The 26,727-nt window shown below is 39.1% G+C and overlaps 1 protein-coding gene across 6 annotated transcripts in view; it reads left to right on the plus strand.

Moving 5' to 3' along the window:
* The window catches only part of USP3 (ubiquitin specific peptidase 3), a 100,682-nt gene that overhangs the window by 59,135 nt on the left and 14,820 nt on the right, over positions 1-26,727 (plus strand). For all 6 annotated transcript variants that reach the window (XM_018054316.1, XM_018054320.1, XM_018054318.1 and 3 more), the window contains 3 exons: positions 4,960-5,106; positions 8,357-8,463; positions 8,637-8,717. In XM_018054316.1, the coding sequence (XP_017909805.1) occupies positions 4,960-5,106; positions 8,357-8,463; positions 8,637-8,717 (335 nt within the window). The remainder of the gene's footprint in view (positions 1-4,959; positions 5,107-8,356; positions 8,464-8,636; positions 8,718-26,727) is intronic.

Genomic DNA, 26,727 nt, shown 5'->3' on the forward strand with positions numbered 1-26,727 from the left:
CTTGTAGTAGCTTGTCCGCACGCCCACGTGAGGCCCACCAGCTGTCTCAACTCTTCTGCTTGGACTGCATGGTGACTCAGTTCCCCCTTCATTTAATTCTGCTTTTCATCTAAATCTGCCCATTACCTCTACCAGTTTATTTATTCTAGCTGTGAGCATGAGTCAGTTTTTAGCTACTTAATTTTACACATTCTGTTATTCCTACTGATGAAAGAAAAGAACTGCAAAAGCTGACCATGTTGAGAAATCTGGATGGCGTTGCTGGACTGATTCCTGTAAAACATGGCCTCTTAGAGCTCGCTAATGACTGAGCGACTGAGCAGAGTAAGATGTCTCTGTGTTCTCAGCAGGGCTTTCTCTTTTTCTGTAATAATTCAGATTGTTCCCCAGTTTCATGTTGTTGCTCAGTCACCAAGTCGTGTCTTACTCTCTGTGACCTCAAGGATTGTAGCCCACCAGGCTCCTCTGTCCATGGGATTTTTCAGGCAAGACTACTGGAGTGGGTTTCTCAAAGAATCATTTTCTCTTGGTTAGACCTAGGTCTTGAGATTGTGTCATGGATAAAGTCATAGTGCAGGGTCACTGCCCAATGCCCCGGGGTAAGGCTGTGAGGTAGGGTTTTCTTCTTATAACTGTTACTCCTGTCATGTGTACAGGGCTTCCCTGGTGGCTCAGTTGGTAAAGAACCCTCCTGCAGTGCAGGAGACCTGGGTTGGATCCCTCGGTCGGGAAGATCCCCTGGAGGAGGAAATGGCAACCCGCTCCAGGATGCTTACCTGGAAAATCCCATGGACAGAGAAGCTTGGCGGGCTGCAATCTATGGGGTGACAAAAGAGTCGAACATGACTTAGTGACTAAACCACCACTACCTATTATGTGTACAGGGTAATGTTCTTATAACATGCCAAAGTGGAAATGAAGTGAGTCTTGAATTATGTTTTTATTGTAGTTATAATCCCAAAGTAAAATTTTTTTATAGTTTAGAAAGCCCATTTTCCTTGGTTAACAGATGTCAATATCCAGAGAGTTCGATCCCTTGAAAACAACTTTCATCTCATTGTATGTCTCCATCAGAGCTCATGGGCAACACATCACAGGTGTGTGGTCCTTGAGCAGTAATATTTTGAAAGAAATCTTTTCTGGGCAGTAGGTGTCAACAGTGGGCTTAAAATATTCAGTAAACAATGTTGTAAACAGATGTGCCATATCCAGGCTTTGTGGCTCCATTTATAAAGCACAGACAGAGTAGATGGAGCATTATTCTTAATGGCCTTAGGATCTTCAGAGCGGTAAATGAGCACTGGCTTCAACTTAAGACTCCAGCTGCATTAGCCCCTAGCAAGAGAGTCACTCTGTCCTCTGAAGCTGGACCTTGACTTCTCCTCTCTAGCCGTGAAAGTCCGAGATGACATCTTCTTCCAATATAAAGCTGTTCTGTCAACATTGAAAATCTGTTGGTTAGTGTAGCCATCTTCATTATTGATCTTAGCAAGATCTGGGTATCTTGCTGCAGGTTCCACATCAGCAGTTGCCACTTCACCTTGCACATTTATGTTAGGGAGACGGATTGTTTCTTGAAACCTCGCTTACCAACCTCTGCTAGCTTCAGGCTTTTCTCCTGCAGCTTCCTCACCTCTCTCAGCCTTCCTGGAATGGAGGAGAGTTATTAAGGCTTTGCTCTAAATTAGGCTTTGGCTGAAGGAAATGTGGTGGCTGGTTTGATCTTCTGTCCAGACTGATAAAACTTTCTCCGTATTGGCAATAGGATCTCACTTTTTAAATTAATGGTGTCTTCACTGGGGCAGCACTTTTAAGTTCCTTCAAGAACTTTTCCTTTGCTTTCACAACCTGTCTAACTGTTTGGTGCAAGAGGCCTGGCTTTTGGCCTCTCCTGGCTTTTGACATATCTTCCTTACTAAGCTTAATCCTTTTAGCTTTTGATTTAAAATGAGAGACTTGCGACTCTTCCTGTCAGTTAGACACTTAAGAGGCCATTAAGGGTTGTTATTTGGCCTAATTTGAATATCATCGTGTCTCAGGGAATAGAGAGGCCGGAGGGAGGGAGAAAGACAGGACCAGCCTGTCGGTGGAGCAGTCAGAACACACGACATTTACTAAGTTTGCTGCCTTACATGGTTGTGGCACCCTAAAACAATGACCAGAGTAACATCAAAGATCATGGACCATTGATCACATTGACAAATGCAAAAATAATAACAGAAAGATTTAAAGTAGGACAGGAATTACCAAAATGTGATAGAGACACAGAGTGAACAAATGTTGGAAAATGGCCCCAACAGACTTGCCACAGACCCTTGACTTGTAAAAACCACAGTACCTGCAAAGCACAGTAAAGCAAAGTGCAGTAAAACGAGGTACACCTGTATTAATTCTAATTAGGAATTTATCTGTTGTATGGGTTTTTTGTGTGTTTATAAACAAAAACATTATTATTTTCATTTTCTAGTATTTTTGTCTCGAAGAAACTCAGCCTTGATTGATACCTTACACTGGGTAGGAATAGCTAATTGTAACTGCTTTTGGTTTTACAGATAATTTGGGCAAAATTGTAGTTTATTTTAAATATGAACAGAACCTAAAGCTCTCATGTATCCTAGACATTTCAGAAGAAGCTTGTTTTAGAGTGATAAAATTTGGTTCTGTAGCGGCCTATCCTGTCCCGCGCTGGTCTTCGCCATTTCACACATAGTGCAGCGGTCCTTACCTAGCAGTGGACGGCCAGTAGTGCATAGGCCTGTATCACAGCTGTGCATGTGGAGCCTTGCACGGGTGCGTGTGTGTGTGTGCGCCTGTATTATGTGGTGTCTGTTTCATTTGGAATACCTGCTTTTCACTTAAACAGGCACAGAGTAACGTTTTCTTCATTGGCACCTTTCTTTGCCCTAAGATCTGAATACATATGGCTTGTCCCCCCGTGCCCTAACTCTGTGAAGAGACAGTTGCTCTATGTTCCTGTGTGTTGTGCCTCAGCAGCGCCCCTCATTCAGAATGGAGGCCTTATGATCGTCTAGGCTTTTTATGTTTGCAGTGTGCTCTCTTAAGATGATTTGTCTTTATGATACAGATTTCCTACAGACATTAAAGAGAAAGAGGTAATCTTTATGTGAGGTCACAAACAAGTGAGGATGAGGAACAGTGGTGAAACTGGTGCTGCCATTCTTCAGATAAGTCAATGAGAGGCTTTGTTTAAATGTTTAGAAATGGAATTGTAAATGTCTCTTAAGTCAGAATGAAAAAAAAAAAGTCCTAGAAGAAACACAGACTTTTCCTTCTCTGGGTAAAGATCACAAATTGTAACAGATGCCTATAATTTACCTTTATGAAACAATGAGTGTTCCATGATCTCATATAGATCACCAAATGTATTTCTAATGGTAAAAGAAACAGTAGAAAATAGTGTATTTTGATATAAGGAAAGAGAATCATGGTGTGGTTGGAAATGGTCATTAATGTACACTAGGCAGGTTATTTTAAGGGATGGATATGTGTTTGATGAAAATGCAAATTGAGATAACTGCAAGATAAAGGTTTTAATGATCCATTTTAGAAAATGATGATTAGATATTAGGTTATTTTGGTCAGAGAATAAAACTTTTTTATACAGGATAGAATTTCAGATATGGCCTGAGATACTGATCTTATCTTTGAGTCATGAAAAAGATGTATATTGGAAGGGTTTAGAGCATCTCCTTAGATATATATAAAGGAACTACCAACTTTGAATAGTTTTACTTTTAACTTAAGTTTAACATTTTATTCATGAGTCTTAAATGCTTGAACAACATATGTATTACTATTTAGTTACTAAATAGTTTAGAAAAGGTTACAGTGAAATACTGACTTTCGATGTAAATTCCATTGATTAGGCAGATCATTTCCATAATTTATTTCCAGGAGAAATTGTAGGAAAAGGGGGAAAATCTGGTTAAAAGAAATTTTGTTTGTGGAACCACTGCCTAGAAGGGTGATGAAAATTTTGACTCTAGACCAGGTCAGAAAACTTGTCACTTAGGGCAGAGATTAAAGAGAACCTTCCATGCTGGTAAAAAATGTAGGCAGAAGTCTTTCCTATCCATAATTTTAAAAATGTACTTTAGACGTCACTGCTGACTTATCTACATAAACCTCTAACCCTTCTAGCTGTACCAGCTTAATTTTGTCAGATTTCATTACTCTGTACTTGTCATTGATATGTATTAGCATAAGAATCCCATAGAATTTCCTGACTGAATAGAGTATAAGAAATAACCCCAGAATATGTGGCTATACATATTCAAGTTTTAGGCTAGAGCATAATTGTATATGTGTCAGTGCATTTTGAAAATTTCATTTGTTTAAAAAAAAATGTCCTTTGAATCAGAGATTAGGATGTAAGCATAGAATGTTAGACACCTTTAGCTCTTTAGATAAAATTTTTCTTCCTTTCAGCCATTGTTTGAAAATTAGTATCTTTTAATCTGAAGATTTTATTTCTTAAAACAAACTTTAATAAAACTTTAGACCTAGTTTTCCGGTGCAGGTATGATGTGAAGTTTTAACATGTGAGCCTCTCCTAGAGAGGCTGTGTGGGAAATGAGGAGCTTCACAGTCCATCCAGGAGACAGGGTTTGGTCCCATCTCTGTTACTCTCCTGCTGTAGGACTTCAGGCGGGTCACACAACCCCCTTTTTGCCTCTCAGTATTCCCCTCAGGTGAGGTCAGTTGAGATCACTAAGTCTAATTAGCGCTACTAGTCTGTGTTTCCAAACTTATTTTTAAGAAGTGGAATTCTGTCTTGAAGGTAATTTTATGTGTAAGACAAGAAGGAAGTGAGGATGAGGGGTGAGGGAGCCTCCGTGTGTTCTGAGCGCAGCGTTGCGGCCCTCCCATCAGTTCACCCTCCAGCGTGTCTGGCCGGGGAGGCAGAGCCGCTCAGTGACTGTGTCTGTTTGCTTCAAGGGGTTATCAGCAGCAGGATGCCCATGAGTTCATGCGCTACCTGCTAGACCACCTGCACTTGGAACTCCAGGGTGGTTTCAACGGTATTTCCCGCTCGTCAATTCTGCAAGAGAATTCTACTCTGTCTGCAAGTAACAAATGTTGCATGTAAGATTTCATTTCTATTTGTTCACTAATCATGAAGGCTTAAAATATTTTGAATGTGTATTTCCCTACAGCTTCATTTTGGACTTAACTTTTCCAAAAATAATTTTATATTTTTAACCTGTTCTTTAATCACACTGAGGCACTGATAACTTTTCTGAATTTGGGGGTTTTTTTACCTCTCAATATGAACAAAAGAACCTTTTGTGTTGCTTTCCCAAGTACTAATACTCCCAAATATACATTGAGATCAGAATGTTTATTTTGCTAAAGGAGACATAATCGACTTTTATTTCAGCTTGGATTTTGGTTATTTGTCTCCTTGTGTTCAAATTTTGGGAAAAACTTTATCTGTGCAGGAAAGGGACTTTATAAGATGGATTTCCCAAAGAACGAAAGAAAATAATATATAGGGTTGCTGTAGTATTATTGCCTGGCAGTTCATAACTCGGGAGTCTCATAGTTAACCTGATGGTATCAGAGAAGGGCAATTAATATAAATGGCCATACTTCTTAAAATGTTTGGTCCTTAAGGTCCTAGTAGCTATGTTCAAGTTAGAAACGAGTATAGAGGGGGAAGGAGCTGTGATCTGGTAGAAATGTCCCTGCTGCTAGCACCAATTCAAACATAGTATTAAATAACAAATTCTGTTTTGTATTTTATGTGATGATATACTCATACACAGAGGATACTGAGCTGGACTCTAAGAAGGCGAGTCCTTGTGAAGTGAGGGGTATCACATTTTGTGATAGTCACAGGTTGTTCTTTTAGTAACTCCTGAATGTTCAGTATTAATCCATATCTTTTAATGATATTTTAAATAATAGTAGATTTTAAATTTCATTAGGAGAAGGAAATGGCAACCCATTCTAGTGTTCTTGCCTGGAGAATCCCAGGGACAGTGGAGCCTGGTGGACTGCTGTCTATGGGGTCACACAGAGTCGGACACGACTGAAGCGACTTAGCAGCAGCAGTGAGTTAGGAACATAAAAGTGAAAGCTGCTCAGTCGTGCCCGACTCTTTGTGACCCTCTGGACTGTACAGTCCATGGAATTCTCCAGGCTAGAATACTGGAGTGGTTAGCTGTTCCCTTCTCAGATATTAAAAACTCAGGCTTCTTTATATTTCCTTAAATTCACTGGAGGATGCATTTCAGGATCTAAGGATGAGACTTGGTAAAACTACAAAAAAAAATCAACAAAAAAGGTCTCCTATATTTGTATTTATTCGTATAAATACATCAAACCCTACTGAAGGTGGGGGTGAAGATGGTAGAAATGAATAGCAGGTGGGTTCTTTTTAATGTATAGAAAATCGTTAGTGCAAGTATAAAGGACCCTCTCAGTATAACAGCCTGTCCAAGTAATATTTACACTTTTCTAATATTTACACTTTGCTTGGTGTGCAGTTATAATAAGTAGAATAGTGATTTTGAAATAATTTGTGAATCTCATTTTAAAATAGCCAAGACTTGATTAGTATCTTTTTTTCAGAGGAAGAAATTGTAGAGGAAGAAGTACATTGAGTTTAAATGTACTGCTTTTTAATAAAGCAGTTTCCATGTTAATTAAGGGCAGCAGAGTATGTGAATATCAGTATGAAAGGATCAGTCATAAACCCTTTATTTTCAGTATATTTTTTGGGGGTATATCCTTTGTAATGCTAAAGTCATGTATCTTATGAACAGCTTAAAAAGCTGCAGTGTATTTCTTTTACCAGTACAGAAGGAAGCCCTTTCAAAGAAAAGGAAGCAGAACTTTTAAAATAATAGGTTTGCTTGGGTAGCATTTTTCTGTCTCATCATTGCAGTAGGTTTCATTTGGAGCAACTCAAAGTATGGTTCAGTGTGTTAGGAATACTATTGACTGTAAGTGACAGAAACCACCTCAAATTACTGTTAGTAAAAAAAGAGCAATATACTGGCTCAGATAACTGCATAAATGCCCAAAAGTTCACATTTGTGTTCACTGTAGTGCTGTTAATGAAAGTACACAGTAAAATAACCTCAGTACCATAATAATTTAATTTCATTTATATTCTGATTTATCTTTATTTGTTCTGTTGACAGTTTTATGTGGGTTCCTGTGGTTGCAGTGAAACCTGGAGCCATTTGGGATTTTAAATATTTTTTACCAAAGTATATACCCATCAATACAGTATTGTTAAAAGAAGGAGCATAGTGTTCAGAGAAGGTGCTCAGGTCAAGCCAGCTGTGTGAACTCGGGCCAAGTTACTTAACCTCTGAAACTCAGCTTCCTTGTCTGTAAAATGGGGATAATCTTCTCTACCTCAGAGTTGTTGTGAGGATTAGTTTAGCACATGGAAAGTATTTAGAATGGAGCCTGGCACCTAAGTACATAAGTGCTTGCTAATCATACTGTGACTGATATGCACCTTGTCAGCTGTTACTCTCCAAACCGTGGCACGCCGCACACCTGTCACAGAGCGAGGTGCACATCCAAGATATACTTGGGGAAGAGAAGACAAGCAGAAGGCGGGTGCAGCCCTGATTATTCAGATCAAACAGGCTTACTCAGAGGGCTTTCTTTCTGGTAAGCACTTGTCTAAAAAGCATTGTACATATATTCTCGTTTCCTCATCACCAGGCTTCTAAGGTAGACGGATTTATTCCTGTTTTACATTTGATGAAGCTGAGGCACACATAGGTTAAGTAACATTAGGACAGTTGGTGTCTTACTGTTCTTACAGTGCTGTACACATTTTTTCTCTACAAGGGAATTATATTGTTTAAGTGTTTATACCAGTGATGACTAAGGATATGTTAAATGTATTTACCTCATTTTCCCCAAATGTGAACATCTAAAAAAAATCTTAAACTATCTTTGATGAAGGTTGTTGTTCAAAGTAATGCAATTTAGAGAGATCTCTATATGATGAGAAATCTTGCAAAGGGTCTAATATACGGGGGTTTCCTGTTCCTGAGGGGTATATTGGAGGGAAAAGGGGTCCTCTTGCTCTGAGTACAAGTATGTATGTGATCTATTAGTAATGGCAAATGTTCAGTGTTAGTAACTTTTGTATTATAGAAAGTAGTGGGATTGGGAGAGGGGTCAGAGGAAGGCCAGTGGCTTAAACCTTTTATTTGGTATATATCTATTTAGCTTTTAAGCTTTTGTGTTATTCTATAATTTAAATTATATATCCCCCAAAGGGAGTGGGGAGTGACCTAGAGGAGCTTTTACATATATTTTAGTATTTTACTGAGATATTTTCCTATGTGATTTTCTTTAGAAATGGAGCATCTACGGTTGTCACGGCTATATTCGGAGGCATTCTCCAAAATGAAGTTAACTGTCTCATATGTGGGACAGAATCTAGAAAGTTTGATCCATTCCTAGGTAAGACATATTTGGCATGTGATGATATGATACTGTATTAAGACAATAACTGCAGTGTTTCCTTTGAAAGCTAAGACAGTAAAGAGATAAATCCTTAAAAATCATTTTTGGAAAATTTTTTTTGTGTGGTTATATATTCCTTTAACAGTTCTGTTTTCCTATTTCCTTTTAAGACCTTTCATTAGATATTCCAAGTCAGTTCAGAAATAAGCGCTCTAAGAATCAAGAAAATGGACCAACTTGTTCATTACGAGGTAAAGATACTTTAATGTTCTGGCATTTCTTCCCCTACCCTGAAATAGCTGAATAATACATTTATAAGCTTCATCTGTAAGTGCTGTGTTGTTTTAGTGAATTTGTGCTATAACTTAAGTCAAACCTGAATGTCTCTTCCTATCCAAAAAAATTGTTTAGCAAGAATACCTGCCAGAGGTATTGACCTGCTGTCAAGTGTAAAATATTTCTTACCTTTCCCTTTTTATTTTTGAACTTTTTATTTTGTATTGGCGTGTAGTCGATTACTAATGTTGTGATAGTTTCAGGTGGACAGCAAAGGGACTCAGCCATGCATACACGCATATGTATCCATTCTGCCCCAGACTCTTGTCTTCTTTTTAATAATTGTAAATCTATCACAAAACTTTCTTCTGATCTAATGACATGGCTATTCCTGTAGTATCCAGAGGGAGGAAGAACCTCAGAAAAGCTTTATAAATTGTGATGTCATTTACTCTTTTGTATGACTGATAATTTGAGAGCTCTCGATGATAACAACTGTTGGCTAAGCCTGAGGCCTTGCTTTTAATTGGAAAATTAAAATTCACATTTAAGAGATTTTTGAACAAATTTTTTCCTTCCTGAGTGCTAACTACTTTAGTCAAGGCAAAAGACCTGTGCTTGATCAACCACTAAAATGACTAATTATTCTTTTCAGTCAGAGAAAGAAGAAACTAGGATAGGAAAAAAAAGGGTCTAGTGTGTGTCCTGCCCTTAAGGCCTCTACAGTGAAGGCAGGTACAGAGTTTCTGCCCTGAAGGGCATGCACACCAAAAGTAACTCTCTTCTGTCCTTTAACCATTTTAAGTAATATTGACATAATGATTTATATACATATTATGTGATCTTTTCTTACAGAACAGAAGAAGGTTCTGTTGGTCTAAAACCGCACTGTCCAACATGCAACCACAAAGTCACATGTGCCTATTAAAATTCAATCGAAATTTAAAACTCAGGTGCTCAGTAGCCATATATGGCCAGTGGTCATCACAGATGCGGAACATTCCCACTATTGCAGAAAGTTCCAGCGTGGACAGTGCTGCTCTAGAGTCAAATTATTCAGCAAAATGTATATGAAGACACTTTGTAGATGGTTTTAGTTTGTTCTCCATCTATCTGACAGTGTTGTCTGTCTTTTTTGAACAAGAGTATGGAATAAATTTAAGGAAGCCCCATTCATGCCACTTCCCCCTAAAATATGTGGCTACAGTATGTTTCTCTAAAACGGTTTCTGGCCTGTTTGAGATTAAGAAAATATCAGAGTTTACTTGATAGCAAATGTCAGATCATTTTCCCTGTATATTTACAGCATGGGAATTCAGGCTAACTTAAGCGTGAAACAAACATTATTTGATCATTTAGAGAGGAAATCAATGAAAATTTTAAAGGAATTAGCCTTAAACTATATAATCTAAATTAAACTGGATTCATCTTAAAATTTCAATAGGAACACTAATGTTACTCCTCAGTATATATATAGATGGGTACATATTTGAATAATATTTCCTGTTTAACAGCACTGCTTTAGTCCAGGTGATTTTTGACTCCAAGACACAGAGACACTCATTTGTTGACGTTTCTGCCCTCCTCTTCCTCAGTGCTGATTCCTCCCACCCCTCCTGAACTGGTCACAGACTTGGCTCTTATTGCTTTCTGTAACATTTCAATTAATCTTATCCCAGAATGCTCTAATACTGAGAGATTTTTCTTTCTGGAGACCATCCAGGAGAGTATATGACACAGCTTACACAGGTGGTTATAAGCTGTACTTACTACAAACAAGAAAAGTGACAAAATGCATTTGCCTAACATCCCAAATAGAATTTTTCTTGGCACAGACTCACTGAAATCTGATACAGATTGGTATTAGCATCAGGGGGCCCAGAAACATGTTTCCTGTATTCTCAACTGACTTTCCTTTGAATCCTCACATTTTTGATTTTTATTTTATTAAAAGAGCTTACTGTCAGCTTCAGAATTTCTAAACCATGCAGTATCTGTGAAATACAACAAAATGAGGTTTTCAAGTGATGCTGGTAATTTTCGAGAAGGTGTAAAGGACCCAGAAGGCTAGAAAAATTTCAAGATGAAAAAGCACCTTATTTCAGAAACTTTCATAAGGTAACCGAATTGCACAATAGAGACACAGCAGCACACCGTGGCATTATCGTTCATGAGGAACCATCAAGGACATCTGCCTGTGAGTCAGGGCTCAACTTCTGCTCAAGAATGAGAAAGAGGCAGGCGACAGTATGGTGGAGTAGGGCATGAGCTCACTTCCGCTCACAGAAACACCAGCATTGCAACTGATTGCTGAATAGCCATTGACAAAAAAAAACTCAAACCCACCAAAAACGATATTCTACACCCAAAAAGACAAAGAAGTCACAGTGAGATGGAAGGAACGCTTCTGTTTTATAATCAACTCCCATATCTGGTGGGAGGGTGACCCACAAACTGGAAAATAATCATATCACAGAGATTCTCCCCAAGAAGTGGGAGTTCTGAGCCCCACATCAGGCTCCCCAGCCTGGGGGTCTGGAATCAGGAGAAAGAGCCTCCAGAGCGTTTGGCTTTGAAACCCAGTCGGGCTTGACTGTAGGAGCACCACAGGAGTGGGGGGACAAGAGACTCCACGCTTGCGGGTGCACATGAGGTTTCACATGCACTGGGGCCCAGGGCAGAGGACTGAGTCTGTAGGAGCATGGACTAGACCTACCTTTGGGTCTTAAGAGGGGTTCTGGGGAGGCGGGGGTCAGCTGTGGCTCACTGTAGGGGGAAGGACAGTGGTAGTGAACACCCCAGGGAAGGCTCATCACTGTGAGCTCTCCCAGAGGTGGCCATTTTGGCTCCCGGCTCCACCCAACAGTCACTATAAACACATCACTTGAGACAGCCCTGCCTATCAGAGGGACAAAACCCAGCTCTACCCACCAGTGGGCAAGTACCAGTCCCTGGACTAAGCTCACCCACCAGGGGGAAGGCACCAGAACCAAGGAGAATTATAGTCCTGCAGCTTGGAAAATGGAGGCCACAGATGCACAAAATTAGATACAATGAGATGGCAGAGAAATACGTTCTAGATGAAGGAATAAGATAAAACCCAAGAACAACTGACTAAGCAAAATGAAGACAGGCAATCTCCTTGAATAAAAATTCAGAGTAATAATAGTAAAGAAGATCCAAGATCTCAGGACAGAATGGAGGCATAGACTGAGGGGATACAAGAAAGAGCTAGATGCTTTAAAAAACAGAGATGAACAATAACTGAAATGAAAAATACAGTAGATGGAATCAGTAGTAGAATAAATGAGGCAGATGAAAAAGTGAGCTGGACACCAGATTGCTGGAAATCACTGCTTTGGAACAGAATTAAGAAATGTGGACAGTCCAAGAGACTTATGGGACGGCATTAAATGTACCAGCATTTTCATTATAGGGGTCCCAGAAGGAGAAGAAAGGGCCTGAGAAAGTATTTGAAGAGATAATCACCAAAAAATTCCCTACGGAAAGGAAATGCACACTCAAGTCCAAGAAGTGCAGAGAGTCTCATACAGGATAAACCCAGTGAGAAACACATTAAGACACACATTAATCAAACTGACAAAAATTAAAGAGAAAATATTAAAAGGAACTAGGGAATTCCTGTCTGGTTATCAGCTGATTTTTTTAAAGCAGAAACTCTGCAGGCCAGAAGGGAGTGGCATGATATATTTAAAGTGATGAAAGGGAAAAACACACAACCAAGAATACTCTACCCAGAAAGGCTCTTGCTTAGCTTTGACAGAGAAATCAAAAGCTTTACAGACAAGAAAAAACTAAGAGCTCAGCACACCCAAATCATCTTTACAACAAATAGGAAAGGAACTTTTCTAGACAGAAAAGTTAAGGCTATAACTGAAAATGAGAAAATTGCTAATGGGAAAGTTCACTGTTGTAAAGGCAACCAAGCAGTAAGATTAGGAAATCAATCACACACAAATATTAAGACCAGCAATGGTGAGTAGAGTACAATACATTTGAAATTAAGAGACTGGCGACTTAATCTTGTATATATATATGGATATAGACTGCTATATCAAAACCTCATGGTAATTGCAAGCCAAAAACCTATAAGATACATGCTCACAAAAAGAAAAAGTAACCCAAACCTAACACTAAAGATATTCATCAGATCACAAGGGAAGGGGAAAAAAAAAGACCTACAAAAACAAATCCAAAACAATTAACAAAATGGCCTTAAGAACATATGTATTGATAATTACCTTAAATGTAAACAGATTAAATGCCTCATTCAGAAGACACAGATTGGCTGAATGGATATAGAAACAAGACACACACACACACACACACACATGCTGTCCTCAAGAGACCCACTTCAGATCTAAGGACATACAAACTGAAAGGGGATGGAGAAAGGTATTCCATACAAATGAAAATCAAAGAAAGCTGGAATAGCAATACTCATATCAGGCAAAATCGACTTTAAAATAAAAAAATGTTATGAGAGACAAAAAAGGACAGTACAAAATAATCAAGATTAGTCCAAGAAGATATAACAATTGTGAATATGCACCCAGCATAGCATTTGTCTTATACAGTGAGGAACTCCTAACAGTCATAAAAGGAGAAATCGACAGTAACACAATAGTGGGGAGCTTTAACACCCCTCTTACATCAATGGACAGATCCAGACAGAAAATCAATAAGGAAACACAGGCCTTAAATGACACATTAGACCAAATGGACACTGCATTACAAAACCTTAGGGGACACAGAAAAAGCAATTTTAAGAAGGAAGTTTATAGTAAGACAATCTTACTTCAGGAAACAAGAAAAATCTCAAGTAAACAGCCTAGTCTTACAGCTAAAGCAACTAGAGAAAGGAAAACAAAATTCAAAATTAGTAGAAATCATAAAGATCGGAGCAGAAATAAGTGGAGACAGTGAAAACAATAGAAAAGATCAGTGAAACTAAAAGTTGGTTCTTGATTAACCTTTACCAGACTCATTAAGGAAAAGGAGAGAGGGCTCAAATCATTACAATTAGAAACGAAAAACTAAGCTACAGTGGACACCACAGAAATACAAGGATCATAAGAGACTACCATAAGCAGCTATATGCCAGTGAAATAGACAGCTTGGGAGAAATGGACATGTTCTTAGGGACGTATAGCCTTCCAAGACTGAACCAGAAGAAATGTGAGCAGACCTGTCCTAAATACTAAAAGTGACACTGTGATTTAAAAACTTCCAGTAAACAAAAGTCAAGGGTCAGATGGCTTCACAGGTGAATTCTATCAAACACTTAGAGAAGACTTAATATCTGTTCTTCTGAAACTATTACAAAATATTAAAGAGTAGGGAACACTGCTAAACTCAATAGAAAAAGCCACAATCACCCTGATGCCAAAACCAGATAAAGATACCACAAAAAAGAAAATTACAGGCCACTATCACTAATGAACACAAATGCCAAAATTCTGAACAAAATATTAGCAAACTGAATTCAATAATACATTAAAAGGACCCCTAACCATGATCAAGTGGGATTTAGCCAGGGATACAAGGATTTTCCAGTATCTGCAAATCACGGCACATTAACGCATTGAAGAATAAAAACCCTATGGTCATCTCAGTAGATTCAGAAAAAGCTTTTGATAAAATTTAACATTCATTTATGATTAAAAAAATAAAGCTCTCCAGAAAGTGGGCATAGAGGGAACCTATATCAACATAATAAAGGCTACGTACAACAAACCCACCGCTAACATTACACTCAACAGTGAAAATCTGAAAGTATTGCCTCTAAGATCAGGAATAAGACAAGGATGTCCACTCTCACGACTTTCATTCGACATAGTTTTGGAAGTCTTAAGCCATAGCAATCAGAAGAAAAACAAGGGTTCCAAAAGAAGTGTCTGTTTTGAGATGATATGATATAAGACTATACATAGGATATCCTAAAGACATTACCAGAAAACCACTAGAGCTAATCAGTGAATCTGGTAAAGTTGTAAGATACAAAATTAAGACACAGAAATTTCTGGGATTTCTGTATACTAACAATGAAAGGTCATAAAGAGAAATTAAGGAAACAGTCCCATGTACTGTCACTTCAAAAAGAACAAAATACCTAGGAATAAGCCTGCCCAAGAAGGCAAAAGATCTGTACTCAGAAAACTATAAGACACTGATGAAAGAGATCAAAGATGACACAGAGAGATACACCATGTTCTTGTATTATAAGAATCAATATAAAAACGACTCTACTACCCAAAGCAATGAACAAATTCAGTGCAATCCATATCAAATAACCAATAGCATTTTTCACAGAACTAGAACAAAAAAAGTTTACAGTTTGTATGCAAACACAAAAGACTCCGGATAGCCAAAGCAGTCTTGAGAAGGGTAAAAAACAGAGCTGGAGGAAACAGGCTCCCTGACTTCAGACTGTACCTCAACTACAGTAATCAAAATAGTATGGTACTGGCACAAAAACAAATATAGATCATTTGGAACAAGATAGGAAGTCCAGACAGAGGTATGGTCAGCTAATCAATGACAAAGGAGGCAAGCCTATACAGTGGAGAAAAGACAGTCTCTTCAATAAGTGAGAAAACGACAGCTACGTGTAAAAGAATGAAACTAGAACATTTTCTAACATTATACACAAAAATTAAATGGATTAATGACCTAAATGTAGGATTAAATATTATAAAACTCTGAAGAGGAAAACACAGACAGAACACTCTCTGGCATAAACTGAAACAATATTTTTTTGGATCCACCTCCTACAATAATGAAAATAAAAACAAAAACAAACGGGACCTAATTAAACTTAAAAGCTTTTGCATAGCAAAGGAAACCGTAATCAAAACAAAAAAAACAAACCACAGAATGGGAGAAAATATTTGCAAATGAAGCCACCAACAAGGGACTAATCTCTAAAGTATGTAAATAGCTCATGTAGCTCAATAACAAAACACCAAACAACCCAATCAAAAACTTGGCAGTAAATCTAAACAGACATTTCTCCAAAACAGACATACAGATGGCCAAAATGCACATGAAAATATGCTCAACATCACTATTAGAGAAATGCAAACCAAAACAGTGAAGAGGTATTACTTCATACCAGTCAGAACGGCCATCATCAAAAAGTCTACAAACAATAAATGCTAGAGAGAGGGTGTGGAGAAAATGGATCCCTCTTACACTTTTGGTGAGAATGTAAGTTGGTGCAGCCACTGTGGAGAACAGTATGGAGGTTCCTTAAACTAAAAATAGAACTACCATATGTATGACCTAGCAGTCCCACGCCGGGACATATATCCAGAGGAAACCATAATCTGAAAATACACACGCACCCCAGTGTTCACTGCAGCACTGTTTACAATGGCCGAGACCTGGAAGCAGCCTAGATGCCCACTGATAGAAGAGTGGGTAAAGAAGGTGTAGAATATATATATACACAGTGGAATATCATTAAGCCATAAAAAAAGAATGAAATAACGCCATTTGCAGGAACATGGACGGACCTAGAGATCATTATACTAGGTGATGTAAGTCAGATAGGTATCTGCCATGTGTCACTTACATGTGGAATAAAAAAAATACTAAATACGAAACAGAAGTAGAGTCAAATACATAGAAGACAAACTTATGCTTACTAAAGGAGAAAGTAGAGAGAGGGATAAATGAGTTTTGGATTAACAGATACACACTATTATATATAAAATAGATCACCACCAAGGACCTACTGTGTAGCACACTATTTTGTAATAACCTATAAGGGAAAAGAATCTGAAAAAAATATGTATGTATGCATAACTAAATCACTTTGCTGTACACCTGAAACTAAGACAGTATTGTTAATCAGCTATACTTCAATAATAAATAAATAACACCCTTACTGTTAGCTTTAAAAAATATATGATAGGGTGTGGTTCTCTTTTTGTTTGCCGTTAATAACAATTAAGGGCACTATTTTTTCTTGGATGGTTCATAGTGTGATTAGTTTTAGTTGAATGATACACATTTGTTTATTAAATGGGAATGGAAATGTGTAAAACTATTGCTTTTACATGCTTAAAAGTCTACTTGGCTAGTAGTTTGCTTTTGTGCTTTTTGGATTTGTAATTGTTAACGTTGTTAGTCACGCTCAGTGGTGTCCAACTCTTTGCAACCCCATGGACTGTAGCCTGCCAGGCTCTTCTGGAATTCTCCAGGCAGAATACTGGAGTGGGTTGCCAGGTTAGTTTCCATTTAAAAAGGAGCAGTGATGGTGAGAAACATGACTGACATTTGAAATCATGTAATTGAAAGGGTGTATATTGTGAGAGGCTAACCAGTCCATTCTAAAGGAGATCAGTGCTGGGTGTTCTTTGGAAGGACTGATGCTAAAGCTGAAACTCCAATACTGTGGCCACCTCATGTGAAGAGTTGACTCATTGGAAAAGACTCTGATGCTGGGAGGGATTGGGGGCAGGAGGAGAAGGGGACGGCAGAGGATGAGATGGCTGGATGGTATCACTGACTCAATGGACGTGAGTTTGAGTGAACTCCGGGAATTGGTGGCTCTTTGGGTCGCAAGAGTCGGACACGACTGAGCGACTGAACTGAACTGAACATAACCTCAGGTCTAAATTGTAACAAAAATATCATCCAAAAGGAAAGAAAATGTAGTTTAATATTACTAATACTGTAAATCAAAGAATCCTAAGTAAAATGTTAGCGAGTAGAATCCAGGACTGTCCTAAAACAATATATATAGAGATCAAGTAGGATTTAGTCCAATAATGCAAGACTGATTTAATATTAGAAAGTATAATTTATTGGGAGAAGAAAAATCAAAATGCCCAAATAGGTTTTGGTAAAATTCCAAATTTATTACTGATTAAAAGCATCAAAAGCCCTTTTATCATAGGAATAAACGTGTTCTTAGCCTGTTGAAGATTATCCATCGAAAGCTGTCAGTGGTCATCCAGTTAACAGTGAGGCACTAATGACTTTGCATTACAGTCGGGAATCAGCCAGGAGAACTACTGCTGGGGGACAAGGCAGTAGATAAGGAAGAGAAATAAGAATAGGCAATGAAGAGGAAAGACCAAGTGCTTACATACCTAGAACACTTCAAAAGAATCAGTTGGAAGTTATGAAAGAATGTTTAACACTAGCTCTCTCTGAAATACAGGACTGGGCAGGAGACCCACTTTTTCTAGCACTCAACTTACAAAAATAAGCACAGGTATTAATTTGATAAATAAGTTCTTAATCTGGAGCCAAAAAGTTTAGTAAGATGGCCAAATAGAAAACAGGCAAAAAAAAAAAATTAACCTTCTTATGCATAGCAAAAGATCCTATTCACAGTTGTATTGAAAACCTCTAAAGTACTTAAAGATAAATTTATTGAGAAATATGTAAGATGAAAAAATTGTAAAACTTTATAGAAGGACAGAAAAGGCCAGAATAAACAGCTGTGTTATATTCTTGGTTGGGAAGACCCAATATGGTAGAGATGTCAGTTTCCTCCCAAATTACTCCCAAAATTATGATTAGTTCAGAATTTCTTCTACAAGCAGATATTCTTAAGAGGAACTAAAATGTTTTAGAACAAAAATAATGGAGCAGGACAGAGATAATATAAGTAGTGTCCTAGAGGCACTAATTTAACAGGTACATGTTTAGAAAATATGTATATGGGAATTTACTATATGGCGAAAAAGACACTTCAAATTAGTGGAGAAAATAAAGAATTAGTCAATAAATTGTGTAAGTGAAAATTTATTGGGAAACATTAATTTCATTCCTAACGTACATGTTTTCCCATTAACTTGAGGCTTCGAGATTTAGTGTGAAAAATAAAAAAGGACATCATAAGAAAACTTCTTTATAATTGTAGGAGAGTGCTAAGTATATCACCAAGGCTAGAAATTAGTAAATTTAACTGTATAATGGTAAAAGATGCCATAAGCAAAGTGGAAAAGGAGTTAATAAACTTGAAACTAATATTTGTAACATATATATATATATATATATATATATATATATATATACACACATATATATATATATATAAAGTACTTGGCAAATACATGAATAAGAAAGAAATGCAAGACTTTCCTGATGGTCCAGTAGTTAAAAATCTTCCCGCCAATACTTGGGACACAAGTTCGATCCCTGGTCTGGAAAGACACCACATTCCATGGGGCAGCTAAGCCTGTGCACCACAGCTGCTAAGCCTGCACTCTGGAGCTCATACTCGGCAACAAGAGAAGCCACCACAATGAGAGGCCTTCGTGCCCCAACTAGACACAGCCCCAGTGCAGTCAAAAATACATCTCAAGAAAAAGAGAGAGAAATGCACATGGTCAGCTTAACATCTGGAAAAATAATAAGTCTCAATTATATTCAAGAAAGTATAAGGAAAGCAAAATTGGTCAAGATGATAAAGACAGATTACATGCAATATTAGTGAAGGTTTCCTAACGAGGGAACTCATATATTGGTGTTAGGATCAACAGCTGATCATATAGCTTGATCCTACAGTTGTTGATCCTACAACTGACCAATAGCTAGGCCACAGAAAGAAAGCCACAAAATACTGTAGAGTCAGACACTATCTACGGAAGTATGTATATAGATCTACCCCATGAATTCTTCCATTTGTATAAGATTTTAAAAAATATGTGCACTGAAATTCTAGAGCAGCGTGCACCTGTTCACAGTGATGATCTTAGTGGGTAGTGGGATTCAGAAAGAAATGGAACTATTTTTCATCTCTTTTATATATTTTTAGCTTATTGTATCACTTTCATGTATTTACTTTGGAGGAGTAAAACAAAATGTGGATTATTTATGCACACTTCCAAATTACTGCCCTGTTAGATTCATGTAGTACATAAAGTGATTCAGTAACTTTTTTTTTTTTTTTGGATTAGGAACCCTTTTTTTTTTTTTTATTTTTTTAATTTTAAATCTTTATTCTTACATGCGTTCCCAAACATGATTCAGTAACTTTAACAAACTACTTTTATTTTCTGCTCTCTATAGGATAGTATTTAACAGGTCTTTTTTTAAACACTTCTTTTTTTACAAGTCTTATATTTAAATTTTTGGCTGTACCCTGTGGCATGTCGGATCTCGGTTCCTCAGCCAGGGATCAAACCTGTATCCCCTGCATTGGAAGGCAGAGTCTTAGCCATTGGACCACCAGGAAAGTCCCTTTACAAACAGTTTATATAATTCGTTAGACTGACACTTGGAAATATTATGCCCTGAAACCTTTAAGAATCTTAAGAGTTTCAGAAGCCACCATGGCATATACACACACACACACACACACACACACACACACACACACACACACACTTTTCCTCATGAAATGCAATGAAATACAAATGAAACACACACACACACACACTTTTCCTTATGAAATGCAGTGAAGTACAAATGAAAAATTTGGCCAGTTTCCTCAGATCCTTAGTGAAGGTAAGTAGAGAACAACAAAACTTGGCTGAGGTGTGAGTGCTGGATGCCTCATAGACTGGTCACTGACCATGTGACTCACATCTATATATGAGCTCTGTGGTGAAATTCGCACTCAGCGCTGCTGCAAAATATTAAAATGGAGTACATTTCAGGGTCATTCAGACTTTTCATACAGTTAAGACATCAAAGCAATTGTCAGATCTGTGAATGTCAAGGAGATGTTTCAAACAAAGTCTTTGTATGTTTATTGTAAAATTGGGGGGAAATTCAAAAGAGCGCAAAAAAGGAAAGCAAACTTCCCTTATAAGCCTATTTCCAGAAATACCATGGTTATGAATATTTTAATTTAGAATCTCATCTAAAAAACGTTATAAAAAGGAAGCAGTTGAAGCTTTAGAATGATTGTGAGTTGTCACTTTTTAACCCATAGACACCTTGACAAACAGACCTTAATTTTCTAGAGCTAAAGCAGCTTTCTAAAATTCATAGGAAGATGACTGGTAGTGGGAGTAGTTCTCTACAAACCTGGTGAGGATTTATAACGTCATTTATTGAAACTCCCTAGAGGCTGCCCCTGGCACAGCAGTCTACTGACCATCATCTGGGTTTAGCTGCAGGTGTGGGCTGGGAGGGATTGGGGGCAGGAGGAGAAGGGGACAGCAGAGGATGAGCTGGCTGGATGGCATCACTGACTCGATGGACGTGAGTCTGAGTGAACTCCGGGAGTTGGTGATGGACAGGGAGGCCTGGCGTGCTGCGATTCATGGGGTTGCAAAGAGTCGGACATGACTGAGCAACTGAACTGAACTGAACTGAACTGTGGGCTTCCTGTGGCAGTTCCAGGGAGAGTTGAGAGAACACAGAGAGGGCTCCTAGAAGCAATTGGGTCACCCTTTTTAAAACTGAGTGTTGTACACGCTAGGCTCAGCTTGTATTGAGTTGTCTAATGGGCATTTTGTCTTCTGTTTCATTTCGGTATATTATGTATGGCCTCACTTGAAATGGAGGGCACTCTGTACTGTTTTGTGCATAGGTTGGCCGTGGGACCACTTCCTTGTTGGTTACCCCATAAGTTTAGTTTAAGCCTCTCAAAAATTCAAGAGGAATAAAAACACAAAGGAAAAATGTTCGAAAGTAAAAAGATGCTGGCAGAGGTTGAAATTATGTCAGGGAGAAGAGAGGGACCGGAAGGTTGCTGGAGGGAGGGGCTCTGTTTCAGAAAAGGAGCAGCTGATGCAGGGTGAGGCAAGGTGCAGAGGAGGCTCAGGGTGTGCGATGGGAAGCGGCTCGGCCTCCCAGTGGAGGGAGGGCTGCCCTGTGGCTGCAGAGGCGCCCACCAGTGTGGCAAGGAGGGAAAAGCAAGAGGGCAGTCCAGAGGACCTATGCATTTTACATTTTGGTCTCAAAAATGCAAATGAGTTGCTGGGAAATACTGATACATTCTTTCACTAATCTCAACATTTAGAAGGGTATCAAATTCCTGAAATTAGAGGTTCTAAATAATTATCATAAGACTTTTACAGTGCCTACCTACGAACTCACTAGTATCTCCCTCTGAACAACTGCATGCTTCCATACAGGAAAGTGGTTCAGTGCAGGTTAAATATAGGGGGAAAATGCTGCCCCACCATCAGGTTGTTTTCTTTCTCAGTGTTGCGTGGCTGGGGAGACCTTGAGAAGGGTGTCTTGCTAGCAAGTCATAAAAGCACCTGGTTAATATGGGATAGAGAAGCTGAGTAACCTGGCATCTCAGAGTCATCATTCTTGCCTCCTGTCTTATTTGTTCATGAAAGTTTTAGGCAGATACTGATTTTAATTTTTTTTTAAAGCTTTTTTTTTTTTAAATGCTGGTAAAATATACATGAAACTTACCACGTTAATAATTTTTAGGTGTACAGTTCAGCAGCAGCCAGTAAACTCACAATATTTTGCAACCATCACCACTATTTCCAGAACTTTTAAAATCACCCCAAACAGAGAATGTACTAATTAAACAATAACTCCCCATTCCTCTCTCCCAAGCCCTGGTACCTCCGTTCTACTTTCCATGACTCGTACTGTGGTCCTTCTGTGACTGGTGTATTTCACTTGGCATGGTGTTTTCAAGGTTTATTGTTACTGTGGCACGTATCAGAACTGCCCTCCTTTTTAAGGCTAATACTCCATTGTACATATATATGACATTTTGTTTATCCACTAATCTGTTGATGTAAACTTGGGTTGCTTTTACCTTTTGGCTATTATGAAAAATGTTGCTGAAAACATAAGTGTGCAAATATCTGTTTGAGTCCCTGCTTTCAGTTCTTCTGAGAATATACCTAGGAGTAGAACTGCTAGATCATATGGTAATTCTTTAATTTTTTGAGGTACTGTCAGACCCGCCAGCAATGCATGAGGACTCTAATTCTACATCTTCCAAGACAATAGAAATGAAAACAAAAATAAACAAATGGGACCCAGTCAAACTTACAAACTTTTGCCCAGCAAAATAAACCAGAAACAAAATGAAAAGACAATCTACAGGATGGGAGAAAATATTTCCAAACAATGTGACTGACAAGGGATTAATCTCCAAAATATACAGACAGTTTATACAACTCAACAACAAAAGCAATTCAACAGAAAAATGGGCAGACTGTAAATAGACATTTCTCCAAAGAAGAAACACAAATGGCCAACAGGCCCATGGAAAGATACTCAACATCACTAATTATTAGAGAAGTGCAATTCAAAACTACAGTGAGGTACCACCTCACACTGGTCAGAATGGCCATCATTAGAAACCCTACGAACAACAAATGCTGGAGAGGGTATGGAGAAAAGGGAATAATCCTCCTGTACTGTTGGGAATGTAAGTTGGTGTAGCCACTATGGAAAATAGTATGGAGTATTCTCAGAAAACTAAAAATAGAATTGCTGTATGGTCCAGCAATCCCACTCATGGACCTATATTCAGACAAAACTCTAATCCAAAAAGATACATGCACCCCTATTCACAGCAGCACTGTTCACAATAGCCAAGATGTGGAAATAACCTAAATGGTCATTGAGAGATGAATGGATAAGATGTGGTACATAGACACAGTGGAACACCACCCAGACATAAAAATGGATGAAATAATGCCATTTGCAGGGACATAGATGGATCATTTTAAGTGAAGTAAGCCAGAAAGAGAGAGACAAATGCTATGTGGTATCACTCGTGTGGAATCTAAAATATGACACAAAGGAACCTATCTGTGAAATAGAAACAGCCTCACAGAGCACAGACCCGCCTGTGGCTGCCAAGGGGGAGAAAGCAGGGGCAAGGATGGAGGGGGAGGTTGGGCTTCCCAGATGCAAAGCTATTACATACAGAATGGGTAAACAGTGAGGTCCTAATGTATAGGACAGAGAACTGTGTATTCAACATCCTATGATAAACCAAAATGCAAAAGTATTTTTAAAAAGAATGTGTATATATATAACTGAATCACTTTGTTATACAGCAGAAATTAATACAACTTGCAAATCAACTATACTTCAATTTAAAGGAAAAACGAATGCATGAGGGAGGGTTGCAACTCCAGATGGTGACACAGGAAGATCCTGAGCTTACCTCCTTTCATGGATGCACAAATTCCAGCTACGTATGGAACAGTTTGCTTTGAAAAAACCCTAAAAACTAACAGACTCCTGCACGTTGGGCAAGTAAGAAAGAAACCAGATTGTAGTGGGTAGGAAAGGCTGAGACATAATCTCACCATAACCCCTCACCCAGAGCTTCTTTGTAAGGAGGGAAGGGTTTGAAACCCACCCAGGCACCCCAACTTTTAAGGCCTGCACCTGCGAGGTGAGGCCTCAAAATATCTAGCTTTGAACACTAGCAGGGCTTGCATCCAGCAGACCCAGGAGACGTGGAAGTGGCTCTTAAAGGGCTCACGCACGGGCTCTCAGGGCTCCACACTGAAGCAGTCATTTGAAAAGCACCAGGACTTGCCTCTGAGGCTTATCTGCTGATCCTAAAGCGTCAGCCTGAGAGGCAGGGGCCTGCTGGGATTCCCTCTAGGGATGGAGGCTGGAGGGCACCACCTTCTTGCTCTTCTGCCTTGGTAGACCCTGCAGATGCCATGATTTGTATGTGGTTTTTGCTTTGGAGGGCGGGGGGGGGGGAGGGGGGGCGCCATCTTTATACTCTGTTTCTGTTGGGCTCCAGCCAGCAGGCACCATCTTGGGGATGTCCTCTGCCACACTCCAGAGCACCAGCATCTCCTGGAGGGAACTTGTACACGTGTCAGCTCCCACCTAGGGATGCCCCTTGATCACCTGGCATGCATTCCTGGGCCCTGTGAGACTATTAACAGTGGAAAGACAGTTCTTGGCCAACTGCCATCCCCACAGCATTGCACAGAAACACAGACTGAAGTCCACCCGGTCTTGAGATTGCTTGTGCAGGAGCCTTGGCCTGAGGGGCAGGCCTCCAATCTGGCACAGTCCTAGGGGCCAACAGAGTTGCTCTCATAGAATGGAGGCCAGTGGACACAACCTTTGTGCTCACCTTCGGCCTTGCCCTAGGTCACCAGTATCTTCCAGCAAGAGGCTTACACCCTTGTCTGGACCTCAGATTTTTGTAGCTGCTTTCAGGGGACACCTTTGTATCACCTGACTGGTGGCCAGCAGGGGTCATGCTCACAGGTCCCACAGGACTGTAAACAACCACCCCCTCTAGGCACAAGAAGCAACAGACTAGGAGCTCAGCCTTTCTTTGAAAGAGGCCTATTAGCACATCATCATAGCTGCAGCCTGAAGGGTAGGCTTTTAATTAAACACACATCTAAGGCTCACCATAATCAATTCCAGAGAGTGTGGATGGTGAGTGAGGTCTTCTTTTGCCATGCTCCACAGCTCCAGTATCTCCTGGAGGGGAGCTTTCACACACATCTGCTGCTCCTGTTTTTGTGGCTGCAGCCTACGGGCTGCCCCTTGATTGCCTGTCTCCAGAGGCCCGGGGGAGGGGGCTTGGGTCCCTTGGTCACACAGGACTGTAACAGTGTAGGCCACCACCCCCAGGGCGCTGCGCAGACGGCCAACCTCCCTATCTAGAGCTTTGGCCTGAGGCACAGGCTTCTGGTTTGAGGTACTTCTAGGGGCTTACAGAAGTCCTCTCAGGAAACAGAGGCCAGGGAGACCATCTCATAGATCATTGGTATCTTCCGGAAAAGAAGTTTATACTCTCGTCTGGACCCCAATTTTTTGGACTCTGGTGGGAGGGACACCTCCAGATCCCATAGGACTGTATATATTTGCATACTTTAAAATCTGCTGCCTGAGATTTTTCCCTTTGGGAAAATGACAGGCCTTGGCATACCTTCAACTCCTGGGAACTATTAACAATAAAATAGGCAGCTGTTTAGACAATCAGAAAGCTTTGAAAGACAGCCAGCAGCTAGAGCATGGTTAAGCAGTAAGGTTCATCACCTACACAAAATCTACTCCTTCAAGACTGGGGAGTTGGCTCTTGTATTTAATACGTAGAGTCAAGCAAAAGGACTATGGTCCAAATGAAAGAACAAGACAAAGCCTCATTAAAAAAAAAAAAAAACCTTAAATAAATGGATAAGTAATTGACCTGAGAGTTCAAAATAATTGTCATAAAGATGCTCACCCATCTCAGGGGAAGAATGGGTCAACAAACAGAACTTCAACAAAGAGATAGAAAATAAAAGTACCAAGTATTGAAGTCACAGAACATTTGTATTATAGAAGTGCCAGAAGGAGTAGAGAGAGGAAGGAGCAGAAAACTTAAATTTGAAGACATAATTGCTGAAAATGCCCCTAATCTGGGGAAGAAAACTGACATCCAGATCCAGGGAGCCCAGGGATTTCCAAAAATACTGAACCCAAAGGAATTTACCAAGACACATTATACTTAAAAATGTCAAAAGTTAAAAACAAGGAGAGAATCTTAATTTTTCAGCAGACACTTTGCAGGCTAGAAGGGAGTAACACGACATACTCAAAGTGCTGAAAGAAAAGAAATTCTATCAAGAATATTCTGCCTGGCCTATTTATCACTCAGAATTGAAGGCAAGATAGAGTTTTCCAGACCGGCAAAAGCTAAAGGAGTTCACCACCACTAAGCTAACGTTATAAGAAGTGTTAAAGAAACTTCTTTAAGATGAAAATAAGGGGCACTAATTACAAAACATACAGAAGTGTAAATCTGTCAAAGGTAAATATATAGTAAAAGGAGTGGATTAACCACTTACAAAACTAGAATGAAGGTCAGACAAGTAGCAAAAATAACTGTAACTGCAATAATTAACTGTTAAGGGAGGTACAGTATAAAAGGATGTGACTTAAATGTGGGCAGGAAGAAATTTAGAATGTGTTTTAACTTATTATCAACTTAAAATAGATTGTTATAAAGTTCTAACTCTTTCATATGTAAGCCTCCTGGTAACCACAAAGTAAAAACCTATAGTAAATACACAAAAGATGAGAAAGAAATTTAAG

The sequence above is a fragment of the Capra hircus genome, chromosome 10, assembly GCF_001704415.2.
Source record: "Capra hircus breed San Clemente chromosome 10, ASM170441v1, whole genome shotgun sequence".
In the NCBI taxonomy this organism is placed as follows: Eukaryota; Metazoa; Chordata; class Mammalia; order Artiodactyla; family Bovidae; genus Capra; species Capra hircus.